We start from the raw sequence: 16,937 nt of genomic DNA on the forward strand, positions 1-16,937 counted from the left end.
TTGCCCAAGTGTTCCAACCAACTGGATTTCATCAGAGCATGACTGTGTGTTAGTTTAATGTGTCCGTTTGAGATGGTGTGCATTATGGTTACAATAATCAAATACTTGATAGCATTTGTGGTCCATGAAATAATGGAAATCATCCATCCCAACAGCACAATTTATGTGGCAGCAGCTGCTGCTGATTTAGCTATAAAACACAGAGCCGAGTAGAAAAAAATATGTTTTTTATTTCTTTATGTCTTCTTAATGTAGTTCCTGCAATTTTTCCACCCAAGAACAAGAATCAAATATCTATTGTTGTCATATAGTGCATGGATGGGTTGATATAATTTGCCAATACTTATTACTCGCCATGTATTTTTTGAGTTATAGTGGTATTCCGTGCTAGACATGCTAAACTAATGTTTAGCACGTTAGTATTGCTATGTTAGCGTACTTAACTTCCCCTTAATTGATATAAATGCAATGCTGGTTTTTCCATTAAGACATTGACATTCTCACATGACACCTTGCATGTAGAAAATAATATATAATACTGTAGACCCCTGCCTTTATCTGCAGTTCAGTATGCAAGGATTCACCACTTCCTGCACACAATGATTATAATACTGATGAGGCAGCCAGAATGCAATACAACACTTTAAATGGAACCAAGCACATCTGATGGCCCAGTCAAAGTTCAGACTTGAACTCAACTCACCTCCAGTCTGTAAATGTGCACTGAAAACATCCACAACCAGCAAAATCAACAATCTGGGTAAAAAAATACACCATGTTAAATGAACAATGGCGTTGACATGGCAACCGAATGCTGAATAAGGAATACAAAAATTCTTGGTGTTATTATTGGAACGTGTGTACTGTTGGTTTTCCATTCCGACATAATATCTACTATGGATGCACAATGTATCGGCACTAACGTCGGTATTGGCTGATTTGTCATTTTTTAACATATCAGAATTGGCCCGATAATTAAAAGTGGGCCAGTATTATCAACCGATATTTATTTCCATCTTGCTGTTTGTTTCTGGAGGGGGAGTGAAAGAGGTTGGTCATGTGACAGTGGCAGTGATGCAGCAAAGGATTGTGGGGAGTTTAACTGAAGCACAGACGCAGTGGTGAACTCAGCAGGCTGGTTGTTTTTTATAATGGGTATCAAAAGGGTAGTGAGATATATAAGAATGGTTATCAGCCACAAGAGTAATAATACATCGGATATCAATATCATTCCAAATTTTCATATTGTTGTATTCCTAATCTCTACAGCTATATATTTAACCATTACGTCAAGGTAAAGAGCAACACAAACATGGATGCTTCTTGAATCACCCAACGCCATTAGAAAACATCAAAAATATTAAACCATGTTGGATAAAAGGAGTCTAACCAACTATGACTGGTCTGCTTCATCAGATAAATCACTTTTTTCCTGTTGTCCAGGAATTTCCATATGGGTTCAGTCTGTTGTGCCTCATCCAGGCCTGTAAAAAACTAAACCAGACAGCAGAAACATCAGCTACTCTGCAGACTTTGTTTCCGTCCCTGTATTCACACAGAGTGTGACATCACTGGAGTATTTTGTGCTTAGTTCTTCATCGTGTTCTACTGCTGCTCCGTCTTCACTGTGTAGGTCCATCTCACTGTGGGAGTTCCTCCACATCTCCGTCTCTATGTCGTCCTTGTGGTGCCGGACATACCAGCGGATGACATTCCTTCACCATAGCAGACAGGAAATGCAGATGATTAGTGACAAAATACACAAACCACTAGAATTTAGAGACTCTGCTGCTTTTATCCATTTAAAGAGAAATATTTTCGGAGTAGATTTCACGTAGCTATTCCTGGATTTTAGTTATTCAAGGGCGGCCGTGGTCCCTGATTCCCACCAATACTGGGGGCTCACAAGGGGTAATAACAATTTTGAAAAATGGCTTGTAACTGTGACTGAAAAGGACACACAACATTATTATGTATACAGTCCCTGTGATACGATACAGTGTATAGTATGACCTGTTTGACACAGCTATTAAATCCCTGGCAAAATTTATGAAACTAGTAAAAACAAAGGTTCATCCTTCACCTGTGTTTTATATAAAATAATACACATAAATGATGTGCAGTTTCCCCTATTTTACCTGTTTTGTTTTTAGTCATTTATTAATTTTTTTCTAAACTCAAGTGTACATGCGACAGATGTTCTGATGTTGTATATAAAACCCTAGAACTTAAAGAGGAGAAACTTTCTTTTTCCAGGGACTTTTCAGGACAGTTTATCCAAAGTTTCCTCATGAAGAATTAAAACCGCCGAAGCGATCAGGAAGCCGACTCACGATTTGTAACACCACCAAGCCGTCGTTGCGCTGAGAAGCAGGAGAACGATGCTGAGACTGATGAGACTGATGTGAGCAGCTGAAAAAAAAACATTTTTATTTTTTAAAAATCTGAACACTTCCTATCCTAAAAACATCTAAATGTGTATTAGAATAAATTTTGAATTATAAATTAGCATTAATACTTGATAAAGTCCACAGTAAAAGAAATGAATGTGTTTATGTCGTTCCTCACCTTTTTTTGTTCTGTTTTCATGTAAAATGAAATTTGCCAAGCTGTGACAGTAAACCCAGTAAAACTGTGAGCAGAATAAGGAATGTTTACCGTCCAGCAGGGGGCGTGTTGACCCAACGGATGGTTCCAGCTCCGGCTCAGAGGAGACGGAGGAACTTGGGGACTGAGTGGAGGTTGGAAAGCTAAAAGTGACACCAGCGGGCGTGGAGGCGATGAGGCGATGCGGAGAAACGGGAATATGTGAGGACAGGTGTTTGAGAGGGGAGGAAGACGAAGACAAGTCTGTTGTCTTGGTAACAGAGGCTGCAGCTGAAGGCGCCAGCTCGGTGGGCTGAGGTGTAGATGTCTTTCCCACTGCAGGCAGAGTCTGGGTGGATGATCTGGAGGTAGGAGCAGCAGATGACGAGGCTGGGCCCAGAGCTTCCGGTAAGGTGGAGGAGCTGGGAGACTGTGGGCTGGCTGTGGACGGGTCCAGAGTTTGGTTCTGATCTGTAAGCACTTAAAACAGAGAAAAATACACGTCAACTTCAAAACCTCAGCAACAGGAGTAAATGTTTATCCTTTATGCTCACTGGGCCGGACCGGACCGGGCCGGTTGGTACCTGAAGCGTTGAAGCAGTACACTGCAAATTTCCTGTCAGGCGGCGCCTTCCACTGGACTAGCCCCTTGTTTCCTTTTCCACAGTTGTTGTCGGATTTTATCCGTGGGATGACCGCCGTCTTCTCAGCCACCCAGCCATACCTGTTGAGAATAATTAAGGAACACAGAACAAAACTTAAGAAATATTTAGACTGAGACTTACTTTACTGTCAAACACCACCTCTCGCGGTTTCATGTAATTCATTGATCGTCCTACTTGCATGTCTCCAGTCCGTGCCGTACTGCTTCCTCCAGCTGAGCTATTGTTGCTATGGTGACCTTCAGAAGCGAACACGCCGCTTGTGCGTCGGTGAAGTTCAAAGTGTAATCTCCTCCGTCAATCAGCAGGAAGATTCCTGTGGGTTTGTCCGTCTGGACCACGACTGAAAATGTTGCAAAATCGATACGTGTCGTTAACATAACAAATGGCAAAACGTGGTAATTCTAACCTTTAAAGGTGTAGATTTTATTATAGTTTGCTTTCGGCCCAGGTTCTCGAACTATTGAAAAGAACCACCAGTGGTGGTTCTGTGGCTTTCTCTGTGACAAAATAAAAAGTACAATAAACACAAAACTAGTACAGAGACCGAAAGATTAGATGTTTGAGTAGAAAGTCAAGTACTGTGGAGAAAATTCCCAAAACTTGCAGCATAAACTGAAGTTACAACAGAACTAATAGTTGGTAACGACATAAAAGTATAGAAAAATGTTGGTGACTTCTTGTGTTACAGTTTAAAATGTTTAAGTATGGCGCTACTTAGAGTTTTAGATACTATAATGGTATCTAAAGCTTCTTAGAACTCTTGTTTAAATATGGAAATCACTTCCAGATTCAACATGGTGACAAGAAAGTTGCTCATACAGATAATCTGCTGCTGACACACAGGACGTCATCTAGTACTGCTCCACTTGCTTACACACCGTTACAGAGATAAACGTTAAAAGTACATTTTGTTAGGCAAGATGTTCAGTTTAGCACTTCTTTGATTTGATGAAAAGTCCCTCCCACTGCACTCCTCCTTTGAGACATTTCTGACGATCTAAAGTTCTACCTACTGCAACAACTCATGTTTTTAGGTTTTTGGGTTTTATAAGCTCCACATCGCAGCCCATTTGTTTCTATTTATCACATTGTATTACTAAGATATCTGCAGCGTACCCCCTAAAAGCCCACAAGTGGTACTAGAACCACAGTGAAAGAGCCATGTGATCTATTAGCATGTTTTTTCTCTCTCATTTCTTTTAAAAAAATTAAATCCTCTGAACGCTCTGCACTAAAACATTAAAAATACTTGACTAATAAATATGATTCTGATAACATAAATAGCAATACAAAGTTAATCCTGGTTTTAAGAAAGAAAGTTTAGTTCAGTTAGTTTAGTTTAGTTCATATTTTCTGAATACAAAAGAACAAAATGCCTTAAAATTATACGTGAAAACAGATGTAACAATTCTGCAGCTGCATTCTCACTTTATACCATAATATAAAATCATTACAAAGTGTAAATAAATAAATAAATAAATAAATTATTGTAAAAATAAAGCAGATCTCTTACCTTTACTTAGACTGGAGGCAGAAAGCTGCAACATAAAGAGCAGCAGAAAAACGGACATGAAGCAGAACCGACCCGCCATGTTTCTCTGTGTGAGGTGAATGTGAAGGAGCATCCAGAACCAACGAGGGCCGAAGGAAACAGGAAGCGTGAGGTCAGCTCTGCCTGCTGGCCTTTCAGACACATACAGTAAACATCAACGTGACATTCGGTCGGATTCAGATGTTTTGCTCGTCTGATTGCAGATAGATGACAAACACGGCATATGAAGTACCGTGTTTGGGATCATAGAGGAAGTCCAGGAAACATTAAAGTGGGATGACAGGAAGTGTTGAGAACTCCAATAGAAATAAATCAGAGAACATAAACCTCTGCTATTAAAAGAAAAGATCAGCACCTGAGTCACTGAACTGATGCTTTTTTTGTAAAAAACAAAACAAAAAAACTAAGTGAAGGAATAGTTTCACTCTGTTGGGTGTGTAGTTCAGTGGTATAAATATTTCCTGCTTTGCAAGCATTTCCAGCAGAATTGTTGGCTCTATCAGTGGAGTAGGAAGAGCTACTTCCTGTTCAACGTTGGTGTTTTTTTGTTGTTGTTCTACAGATTAAAATAGTTTAATGTCACCTCAGTGAAAATTTTTTTTAAAAAGAAAAAAGTCCTAAAATTCCATAATAGTCATCATATTACAACACATACAGATCATAACACAATATTACGATTATTACAAGAATAATCGTTATATTGTGGGAATAAAGCTGAAACAGTATGAAAATAAAGTCATATTTTGAGACTAAAATTGGAACATTACAAGAATAAAGTCAAAGTATTACAAGAACAGCTGTGATGTTATGAGAATAAAGTCGAATTAATACAAGAATAAAGTCGTAATGTTTCAAGAACAAAGTTGTAACATTTTGAGAATAAGGTCGTAATATTACGACTTTACTGAGAATAGTAACAAAGAAGAGAACATAATCCTCTGTAATGTAAAGTCAGAATATTACAACTTTATTCATGTAATGTTTTGAGTTTGTTCCTGTAATTTTATTTTATTTTTTTCAGGCCCCAATTGTAGTTAACAGATCAAACGCATAGAAAACCAAATTAACAATCAACCCTAATTTCTGTTATTTTATACCGTTCTGCTCATCATTTGACTCTCGTTTATTTGAACCATCCCAGAACATTTTCCACCTTTTTAATGACATAAATCCTGTTGCATTAATCTGAAGAACAAACTAGAGTGTTAGAAAAGTGTAAAAAATAAATGAAAAGGCTGTAAAACTCTGGTATGACCCGACGTCAAGGTGTTTCAGACCCACCTGTGTTTACCTCCCTCCCTTCAGGTGTAGCTGTGATCACGTTACCTGATTAATACTGAATGACAGTTGGTGATGGGATACTCCCCGTGAACCGGACACCAGACTGAGACGTTCATTCAGTGAGTCGTCCCAAACGGCCCCGCTCTTCTCTTAGGGCTTCATTGCTACGATCAACAACAGCAGGCCTTCTGGTGGAGCTACAGCCACCTGGTACCAACATGTCCATTAGAGCCAAATCCCATACGGACCTACAGACAGTTGGCAAGTCCTCGACGGAGGACGGCTTTCACAAATCTCTCTCCATGAGCAGCAGCGGCGTTAACAGAAGCGGGCACTTTGGGTACGGGGTGACAGAAGAGGTCAAAGTTCTCCCCAGGGGACCCAGGAGGCCAATTCGGGCGGTGAGGCCGGTCAGCGCCGGCGGATCCTTCCTACAGATTAATCACCTGCAGGGGGAACTGGTTCGGAAGAGGAAGGTAAGGACGGTACAGAGGGATCTACTGGACAAGGTCATGACTGACCGCAGAACGGTGTCATGAAGCCATTTGAAAAATTAACAAATGACTGTGGAGCTCATCACAAAACAGAGAGGAGAGATTTTCTTTCCTCTCTGACGGGAAACCGTCCGACAGGAAGCGCCTTGCAAACGCTTTCCCCAACTCACTGTCTCACAACTTGTCAGTGATAAAAGGTTTGAGGAATGATTCTTTTGTTGATAGGTTGTTAAACTGTGTGTAAATGTGGCTACTACGCTGTTTCTAATGGAAAGCCCTAGAGGTAAAAAAAAAGAAAAAAAGTAGCAAACATGGATTTGTGGATTTACTTTGCAAAATCATTTTTATATTTTCTCATTTTAAGGTTATTAGAGTACGTATGGTGGATTAGCACAAAGTCGGGCATAACTTGGGCAATGTTTATTTCTTGTGAAAATGCTGTAAGCTGAATGTTACTGATGAAAATGGCAGAATATTTTGAAGTTGACTGCAGAAAAACTGCAGAAACGTAAGAAATAGGCAGAAGCAGCGGGAGAAAAAAAATCAAAAGCCTGCAAAACGTGTGGAGAAAAACAGTTGAAGAGTGAAAACTTTCAGTCAGAGCTCAGATCCCAGCTAAGGAGTGTCAGAGGTTGGTGCAGAACAGATTGATGCTTACGAAGCCAAACCATAAGGTCATAAGAGTCTATAAGCTAAAATGCTAAAGCTAGATGAGGTAAGGCTAAGGTAACATACTCCATCAAAAAACAATGTCAGAGCTAAAATTAGCTAGAAGTTAAAGCTAGCTAAAATATTAATGATCGCATGTGGTCATTAGTATTTTATGACTTACAGTTATTGATGCTGTAGGCCATCAGTAACATGTTGACTTACAGTAACACTCAATGTGAAAACCCCACATTAAAGCTAAAATTAACTAAACGCTAATGCTAGCTAAAACACTAATGATAGCATGTAGGCTAGAATGTGCTCCATTCAATATGCAAAACCACATGTAAAAGCTAAAATTTGTTAATTTGTAAACATTTTCAAAAGCCAGGTATTATTTTACCTCCTCTTCACAATTTAGTTCTGCCCAAATTAAATGATTTTGAAATTTGTGGTTGTAATATGATGACATATAAAAAGATTTAAGAGGCTAAACCTTTTTCTTTTATTTTCTTTTTCTTGTTTTTTCAAAACTCTGTATATCATCCAAGCTTCTGGGAGATGTCACGAAATAAACTCATCATAACCTTAGAGTCTGCAGACCATATGAACACCCAGCCTTCAGCTGGAATGCACTTTAGATTAATTATGGGTTCAAATTAGCCAAAAAGAAAAAAAAAAAAAGGAGCAACACATAAATCATTCCACTTGATTAGTATAAGCAGTAAGAACATTAATGTTCTTTGATTTGTCGGGATGGGGAGATATCAAAAAATAAGCTTCCAAAGCGTTGACGTGTATTAATTTACTAGAATAACACAATTAATCATTTTCATTCAGCAGGTCATCATGTTTCCAAAACAAACTGCAGCTTTCCCTCCTCATCGATGTACACTCCTCAGGAATGCGAGGACCTGAAGAGAGAAAACAAGTTCCTGTCAAACGAGATCCACATGGAGCGGATCATGATGCGCACGGAGAACGAGCTGACGATGAGGAACCTCCGCAACATGAACCAGGAGCTGCAGGTGCAAGTGAAGGAGGTGAGTTTAGAACAGCACAGAAACCAGCAGCTCCGCTCCTTCAGAGAGAGGTTCAAATGAATTTCAGGTTGCCTATTTAAAACACACCCGTCAGCACACGCCCAACTCCTCCCTTTTGTTCGTCTTTTAAGCTGAAGCAGAAGTTGCATCACAGCCAGCAGAGGGCGACATTTTGCTCCCGAGCGGCAGAGGAGGCGCAGGAGTCCCGGGGCGAGGCTGAGAGGAGCAGGGCCTCCGCTGAGGCTCGGGCCCTCGGTTGTCAGCGCGACAAGGAGACGGCTGAGGCGGACCAGAGGCGGCTGAGCGAAGAGCTGCAGCTGCTCAAGAAGCAGGTCAACTCATGTTCACCTCACATTCACACCGCAACAAAAACCTGCAACAAAAACTGATTAATTTACATAAGACTCCATGTAGAGTCCAAGTTTAAATTGTATTTGCCCTTCAAAGAGTACAACTCTCAAGCATAAATTAAACTTTGACTTTGTAATTTACATGTTCTATAATGCCCTTTGATATTGTATTGATGTTTATTTTTTGCTCTCTGCTCTCTGCGTTTTATTTTATCCTTGCATGTTTATTCTATAGTTTTAGGGGGAAGAAAAGAGACAGAGTATGAGAGGAAACAGAACTGCTGAGTAAACACGCTTCGTTCACTTCAAAATAAGAGCACGAATACAAACTTCTAATTTAATAATTTAATTTAATAACCAAAACTTTAACACAAAAGTTGAACTGTATTCAACTGGAAGTTTACAAGCATTCAAGAAATTTGGCACTTTACAGTTTATCTTGAAAATTTAATTCAAAGGAAGCTAAGTGCGCTAAACATTTTCAAAATGAGCTAAAGCAGTAAATCCAAATTTAACTCTGTTTGCACATTTGTGGTTTAAAAGTCAGTCTGGCTGAACAAAAAAATATCCAAAGAAGAATGGGACAGAATTCCTCCACAGTGACGGAAAAATCTCCGTCTGTGGCTACAGTCAGAAGTGTCTGTTGATTCTTAGGGTGGAAGAAAAACTTTTTAAGTTTTGGGGGCAATTACTTCTTTCCACATAGGTCCAGGAAGGCTTGATAGCTCTCTTTTTTTTATTTTATTTTATTTTTTTAGTATCTTTGTCTGATATTAAAATAGGTTTGATCATCTAAAATATTAAGGAGTGTCAAAAAAAAGAAGAAATGTTCAAAGTTATTTCTGAATATTATAGACAAAGTCTCAAGTTTGCTGATAAGATTTAAAAGATTTACCCATCCACCTTCTCTCCTCACTCAAAACAAAACATAGCCAACTCAACTCAAACAAGTCAAACATCAAGCATCAGCTGTTTAACTGTCAAAAGGCCAGAACTGCTGTAGCTTTCCATCAGTGCTTCTCCATCTCTCTGTAGTCACAAGTTATGTCCGTACAACAACCACACTGAAAAAAAAAAAAAAAAACACTACATAAGTAAATGAAACTGAATGGATTGTGAGCTGCTGTGCCTGTTCTGACTTCAGCCTTTGGTTTTCGCAGCTCGCCGATCTGCAGCTCACACTGGCGCAAACGGAGAAGAGCTACTTTGAGGCCAAGTTGAAGCTGGAGCGGCTTTCTGGGGAGAAACAGAGTCTGCTGCAGGAGAACAAGAGGCTGGGGGCAGAGAGGGATGAGCTGCGACTCAAGCTGAGGCAAATCACACAGGAGAACGTCCAGATTAAAGAAAGGTACACCGGCGATGGCTGACTGGCTGTTTTAGCACCTCATCTCCACCAAAATTGAATGTAACTGTCCAAAATACTGTTGTTGAACCTCAGCCAAGCAAACATTTTTCGAGTTTTCAACAGATTTTTAGCACCATCTTTCTTCCCATCAACTCTGACTAGCTCATCTGTTGGAAAAAAGCTTCCATGTTTCACCTTGGGAATGGTGTGTTCAAGGTGATGTGGCGTGGGCCTGAACTTACTTTAGACATTATGGTAGTTTCTGTGATTAAGGCTCTCCTTGACCACTAGCTGAAACAGATCACCAATCAATTGAGGCCAATTAATTATATTGGATCTTATTTTGGGGAATTTTAAAGAATACAGTGGTCCTACAGTGCAAACCACTTCAACAATTCACCTAGCACAACTACAAATATAAAAACACAACGACTAACCAAACGGAAGAGGTAGGTCACAGTGGGGAAACCTGACACATTGGACGATTCCACTTTTGGGTGTAGAACCGGAAGTTGTTCTGGCTTTAGCGCATTTGTTGATATCCACTGCTACATAAGAATATTTTGAGTCAGGACAAACTACGAAGTAAAAGAGTTTGGTTCTTTTTCATAGTTTGGCCAATATGTCTCCACGCCCCCAGCTAAACAAAGAGAGAGCAAATGCCAGAATGACACAGTCCTAAAGTCAACAGTAATGTCATCCAATCAGCAATGTCTCAGGTTTCCCACTGGAAGCTACTTCTTCCATTTTGTTAACATCATCATGTTTTGTAATTTGTAGTTGTACTTAGTTGATGTTGCTGATTTTTTCAATATGTTGTGTTTTTAAATCTGTAGTTGTGTTTAGTGAGTTGTTGAACTGGTTTGCACTTTGGGGCCACGACTAAAGAGGGCTGATTATGCATGCCCTGGATTTTTATTCGCCATAAATTTGGAACTCATTTTCATTTCTGGTAACAATTTTACTATATTCGAGTTACCAGTTTCCTTTTACCTTTGCCCCTAAACGCTCAGTGGAACATTTGGGGGGGGGAGGTGCAAAAATGAAGATGTAAGTCAGAATTTCCTTGGACATCCAGGAGACTTCAAAAGGCTTCATAATTGCACAACCAGTACAGACTGGTTTGAAATTTAAAATTTCACCAAGGTGACAAATTTGTTTGAAATTTGGTGTTTTGATAGGCATGGAGTTGGTCTCTGTGAGCTTCCATAACTCTGGAGAGAGTTATAGGAGAAAATACCAGAATCCAGATGAGGACAGTAAGATTTATTGTATCTGATTGGATAATGTGGAAGGGATGCATTTTTAGGCCTTATACCTCAGTTCTTCTGTGTTTTTTATACAAAATGAGACATGAAATGAGATAATTATGATGATAAAACACTGTAAAGTGTCCTATGATTTCATGGCTTCCTACACTTGAAAAGGAGGACTTGAAGAGACTTCAGGAATTCACTCAATCTTTTTTATTTTCACCAATGAGTGAGAACCAATGAACCGGTGAAAAGCCTACAAAATATTTTAACATACATTTTAGACATTTGGTTCAAAGTTAATAATTTATTTTAATGACTAATTCCATTTTTAACCTTAGACATACATTTCTTTTACAATTTTAACCATAAATTCAAGTATTAAATTATTAAATTCCATGTCTGGTTGAATCAAACAAATCCAAACATTTTAGAATTACATTTTTTTCTTTTTCTTAGGACAGAAGTTTTTGCATTAAATATCTTAACATACATTAATGGAACCAAACTGTAAAAACCAGCAGTGCAAACTATTACTTCAATAAATTCTGCATTTCTTTTCTCAAATGTGAAACTACAGTCAAATTACATTCAATTGAGCCCAGTTAATGGCCTACTGGTAGTCCTTATAAGTCCTTTCCCATGAAATGCTGCTTTGGAGGCTGTGCTTGCCTTTCTTTCACCTGCAGAGAAGTGCTGTAGAGTGGCACACTAATGTGTGTGTGTGATGTGTGCTTGCGTGCGTGCGCATGTGCGTGCGTGTGTGTGTGTGCGCGCACAAATGTCTATTCATGCACCCACATCTGAACTAATGAGCAGATCTGCGCAACAAACACTACTTGCTTCCTTTGACAGTTTGAAAACTGACTGGCAGTTTGAAGATGTTCAGTGAAGCCCTGTATGTATTTACTGTGTTGAAAGAAACTGCAACTTCAAAGGTTGAACGTTCCTCTGGTGATCTGGTTATCCTCCCCTCTGCTGCTGTTCAAGTAGTGCCAATGCCTCACATCATTCACATACCTATACTCTGGATGTTTAACAAATTACATCCAAATAACATACTGGCGCAGTTGGTAGAGCTGTTGCCTTGCAGCAAGAAGGTTCTGGGTTCAATTCCTGGCCCCGGTCTTTCTGCATGGAGTTTGCATGTTCTCCCTGTGCATGCGTGGGTTTTCTCCAGGTACTCCAGTTTCCTCCCGCAGTCTGAAACATTGCCCCTAGGTGTGAGTGTGTATCTGCATGGTTGTTTGTCTCTGTGTTGCCCTGCGACAGACTGGCGACCTGTCCAGGATGTACCCCGCCTCTCGACTGGAACGTTAGCTGGAGATAGGCACCAGCAACCCTCCCGACCCCACTGAGAGACAAGGGTGTAAAGGAAATGGATGGATAACATACTCCCCCTGGTGGCTAAACGTTGCCAGTGAGCGTTTGTTAGCTCCATCGAGGCTAACCTGAAAATGGAAACAAAAATACTTCGGGTGTGTTGGGATGTTATTTCGTGTATTCTGCTTGCAGTGAGATGACTTTGAGACGTAAAGCGACGGCGGCGGAGGAGGAGAAGCAAAGAGCCAACCAGGCTCAGCGAGAGGCCGAGGATGAGAGGCGTCAGGCCAACAAAGAGAGGCAGGAGAAAACGGCGGAGTGCCTCAGCTGGAGGGAGAAGCACCACGAGTTAGCTAACATCCTCCAAGCTCACGAGGATCTGAAAGCTCAGAGGCGGAGCAAAGCTGTAAGGACTTCACGTTCAGAGACCTTGAACTTTGTCACCTTGGTGAAGTTACCACCACAAACGTCAAAGTGTTTTACGCGACAAAGCAACTTCATGTGGCTGTGGGTTGCCGTTTTTAAAGTTTTTTTTTTTCGCTTTGAAAGTTACACATTCTAAAATTAGCAGCAATTATTTAGTCTGTCGTCCTACAGGAAAAAAAATGCAGATATTTTTTTTCAAAGTCATATTTTCACAAATGTTATACACTCATTTATAACTGCCAATTTCAAACAAAAAATTTGCTTTGTAGGGAAAACTTTAGTTTGAAAGATATTTCCTTAGCAAGCTAAATATTTAGCTTCTAACAAGTAAACAGGCTAAATAATTATTTAGTAAGGTAATTTTAGTTTAGTTTATAGCTCTGAGGGAAATATTTAGGTTTAAGGGAAATATTTAGTTCCAAACTATTGTTCTGAACTTTAAAGCTAAATATTTAGCTTTAAGTGAGTTTTAAGTGAAAATTTTAGCTCTATGCTAAAACTTTTTGTGATATTAATGAATTGGTGATAAGTTTAATTAAGCTAATTTAATGGGCAATTCTGGAATAAACACTGGTAATCTGCGTCAAGGTTCAGAACCAGGCTAGAGCTAGAAATTAAAGAGTTTAAATTGAGGGAGATGTTAGTGTCCAAGTTAAAGTTAAGTGAGAAGCTGTCGCAAGAATGGAACATTCATGTCCTCATTTATTTTTAATTGAATATGACTTAAGTTTATTATTTAAAGAAGAATGGAAAAAATATTACTGACTTGGAGATGTGCAGATAAGGTGGAAATCAACCGAAGTTCAGCATAAAGTGATTCCGTAAAGTAGTGACTCATGGCAGCTGAATATAAATCTAATTTGTGTTTCCAACACAGTGTCAGGCCAACATCAAGAGCTACTTCCTGTGTATGACTGAGAGCAATCAGCGGGTAAAAATCCTGAAAAATCCAGATGGAACGCCAAGGAATTTCACAGTAAGCATATTCTCCTAAAGTCAGTTCAACTACACAACAGAAATAAAAATGCACATTGACATCACTTCTGTGAATTCTGCACAGGAAGGAGATCCTGTATATATCAGCACACCGGACGACAGATCTGAAGAGCCTGAGAGAAGTTCATCCAGGTAGAGTCGTTCTCAGTCTGACAACTCTGTCCAGATCAATTACTGATTTGAAAAAAAAATTATTCCTGCTAGGGATGCACCGATCCACTTTTTTTTTTTACTTCCAGTACCGATACAGATAACTGAGGATCAAACTGGCTGTTCTGAGGCTAAAGCAAATAGTCACTTTTAGAAGTACAGAAAAAAACCGATTCTGTAGAGAATCACCATTCATAGTCTTGGTAACTCTGAATGTATTCAAAATGCTCAAAAATCAATTTTAGTCTGTTTAATTTTTTTTGTAAAATAATATTTTGAATAATTATTTTATTTAAGTGAAAAACCAGGCAGCTAAGCTAACCTATTACCAGTGATTTAAGTTACAGATTTTTATGCACAAGCCTGTATTTGTCTAAATATAAACTCATAGAATTTGGAGCTTTGTAAAATTGTTTTACATAAGTTTTGGATTTGTTTACACTGTCTTTTCCTCTTGTGACTCCCATCATTTAAACAGAATCTCTAGAACATTTGAATAGAAAAATTGGTCTCTGAATTAAAAATGATTTCTGAATAAAATCAAATTGCTGGACACTGAAAAATTGGTATCTGTAGTCGCTTCAGGTGCTGAATGTTCTGAGCAAATAAATGTGGTCCATAAAAGCTATATCTTTAAGCATTTTTTTCAATGTGTATGGTAAATATTTACATTTGTTAAAAGAAAATTGCTAACTATTAATCCAAAAGTCACAAAATCAGAGGTCGACTGCTTGTGTTGTGCAATCTGTGGCCACCAGGGGGCGACAGACACACCAGCTACAACCCTCTGAAGGTGGTCTGATCTGATGACACGTTGCAGCTAAAAGAGGTAAAAACTTTTTATCGTCCTCCTGCAGGACCATGCTGAGGGTCTCAGCCCCACACATGGGGAGGGACCCGGGCCCCAGTCACTTCGACGAACTGCCCGCCTTCGATGGGGAGCGCCCTGGCTCGGCTCCCTCACGGCGGGGCAGGAAGGTGGTGGAGTACTTCTGGATCCCTACAGACCAGGAATGAAGAACGGCTCTATTCCAGGAAACCATCCGTGTTTCAGCCCAACATGTTAGCTAAGTTAGTAAATAGTCCATTAATATACATTTTTTATTTTTGAAGCTTTTGAACATTCTAAATTAAAGTAAAATGATAGTAGTATAAGAAATAATAAGTAGGTAGAGGTATAAACTTACTAAAGCCCATCACTTCTCCAGCAGCATCACTATTATGATCTCTTCACATTCACAAGTACTGTAGCAATATATGTTCATTCTACGTTCAGGTTTCAGATTAATGCACATTCAATCATGTGCTTACAACATTCCAGTAGTTAAGCATATTAATAGTAGCTAATAGTATTAATATTGATGCTAATTTAATTCTATAATATGTCAAGACATTTACTTGTATTTAGTGTAAATCATTTCCTCATACAAAAGTATAATGTACCCATTAAATAAGCTTCTTGGATATAAAAAGCTTATTTTTGTTAATTCCAGTTTTACTTTCAAAATGTATTTCATTATTTTATAATGGTTTGTGATATTTTTTTTGTACAATTGAGAACTCCCCCACTTATTTGAAGACAATATGAAAAAGACCTTAAAATAAAAAGTAAAAATAAAAAGATAAAAAGTCCCTGAAATGCATAAAGTAGCTTTACAAAATAAAGATTGAAATAACCTTCCCATTGTATTTGTTTGGAGTATTTAATATTCTATAAACAGTAATTTGGGTGAAACAGCTCTCTGTATCTTACTTCTCTTCAAACCTGTAAAGAGAAGCAGTAAAAAACAATGACAACTACTGGTGCTCATGTACTGGACTTTATTGACATTAAAGCAACAGAGGTGCACAATAATTATGAATACCTTACAATAAGATTCATATTCATTACCCTACACATACACATGGCTTATCAGCATAATCTGGGTACGTTTTTTTTTTTTTAACTGTTTAGTTGTTACATGTTTTCCACCCACCAAAAGAGACACGTTTACGCTGAGATTTCAAATAAGCCACTTCCATCCCCTCCCTCCACACTCTGCAACAAAACTGCATTATGGGTAGGTTTCTACCAGGTTACTAAGCTGCAGAAATGACGTTTCCTTCTCTGAATATTAATACTTGTAATCCCATGTGAAGAAGCCTTCTTGGAAATGTTTACAGTGTGCAATCAGGCCAGGACTGAATGAAATGCTCAACTTTTTGTTTGTTTTTGACTCATTATTTAATTTCATCATGAGAACAAAAAGCCCATCTATAACTAAGAGGTAGAAACACAGGCAGAGTTGGAAACGGTTCAGCGCCACAACAATGATCACGTTTTTTTCCGACTGTTGTAACATCTTGAAGAGGAGTCTTGCAACCACTCGTCATACACAATACAAAGCAGGAGAAAACAGGGCCACCTCCTGGTCATGCAGAAGATTTATGCTCTAATAAAACAGATGGGGGTTTTTTAACACCAAAAAAAAAAGTTTTCTGCTTCGTATTCTCTTTGTTGGGCCTTTTTTTTTTTCTGATAATCACCAAATCCTTACTGCCGTTTCTTAGGATCGCACCTGAATGTAATGATTATAATCAACACCGTTTCATAGATGTATTTAAATATCTATTAAGCTCTTTATTTTTTTCTCTCTTTTTCACCTGAAGGAAAATAAGTCGAAAAAAGTTTCAAATTAGGAAGAAAAAAAAACATGCAAAGTGAAAAAGTAAACCAAGCAAAAACAAGGAAATAAACAGGATAAAGTCACTTTAAACTCCATGTGTAGCTGACTGAACACAGATCCAAGAACATAATAATAATAAAAAAAACAATCCAAACATCC

The 16,937-nt window shown here is 38.7% G+C and overlaps 2 protein-coding genes across 3 annotated transcripts; one reads left to right on the plus strand and one right to left on the minus strand.

Moving 5' to 3' along the window:
• Positions 1–207: 207 nt before the first annotated feature.
• LOC106964948 (lymphatic vessel endothelial hyaluronic acid receptor 1-like) lies at positions 208–5,332 on the minus strand. 2 transcript variants are annotated; one of them, XM_015060740.1, is made up of 6 exons: positions 4,765–5,332; positions 3,426–3,591; positions 3,141–3,310; positions 2,659–3,066; positions 2,334–2,412; positions 208–1,715 (listed from the first exon to the last, which is right to left on the minus strand). In XM_015060740.1, the coding sequence occupies exons 1-6, from the start codon at positions 4,874–4,876 to the stop codon at positions 1,520–1,522; spliced, it is 1,131 nt and encodes a 376-aa protein (XP_014916226.1). In that variant the 5' UTR covers positions 4,877–5,332; the 3' UTR covers positions 208–1,519. The 2 variants fall into 2 exon arrangements, with proteins under 2 accessions (XP_014916226.1, XP_014916227.1); XM_015060741.1 differs by having other exon boundaries at positions 3,171–3,310; positions 4,765–5,329.
• LOC106964949 (trichohyalin) lies at positions 2,869–16,914 on the plus strand. The gene is made up of 8 exons (XM_015060742.1): positions 2,869–2,954; positions 8,129–8,269; positions 8,401–8,601; positions 9,780–9,967; positions 12,733–12,946; positions 13,844–13,942; positions 14,027–14,094; positions 14,970–16,914. The coding sequence occupies exons 2-8, from the start codon at positions 8,180–8,182 to the stop codon at positions 15,127–15,129; spliced, it is 1,020 nt and encodes a 339-aa protein (XP_014916228.1). The 5' UTR covers positions 2,869–2,954; positions 8,129–8,179; the 3' UTR covers positions 15,130–16,914.
• Positions 16,915–16,937: the final 23 nt, after the last annotated feature.

This window comes from Poecilia latipinna, unplaced genomic scaffold (genome assembly GCF_001443285.1).
Source record: "Poecilia latipinna isolate Pla-1442-1.1 unplaced genomic scaffold, P_latipinna-1.0 Scaffold1740, whole genome shotgun sequence".
In the NCBI taxonomy this organism is placed as follows: Eukaryota; Metazoa; Chordata; class Actinopteri; order Cyprinodontiformes; family Poeciliidae; genus Poecilia; species Poecilia latipinna.

Coding starts and splice junctions, on each gene's coding strand:
- LOC106964949 (XM_015060742.1), top strand. CDS start 8,180: ATGGAGCGGATCATGATGCGCACGGAGAACGAGCTGACGATGAGGAAC. Junction 8,270..8,400: donor TGCAGGTGCAAGTGAAGGAG/GTGAGTTTAGAA, acceptor TCGTCTTTTAAG/CTGAAGCAGAAGTTGCATCA. Junction 9,968..12,732: donor AACGTCCAGATTAAAGAAAG/GTACACCGGCGA, acceptor TTCTGCTTGCAG/TGAGATGACTTTGAGACGTA.
- LOC106964948 (XM_015060740.1), bottom strand. CDS start 4,876: ATGCTCCTTCACATTCACCTCACACAGAGAAACATGGCGGGTCGGTTC. Junction 3,311..3,425: donor CACGGACTGGAGACATGCAA/GTAGGACGATCA, acceptor TATTCTCAACAG/GTATGGCTGGGTGGCTGAGA. Junction 2,413..2,658: donor AACACGCCCCCTGCTGGACG/GTAAACATTCCT, acceptor TTTTTTTTTCAG/CTGCTCACATCAGTCTCATC.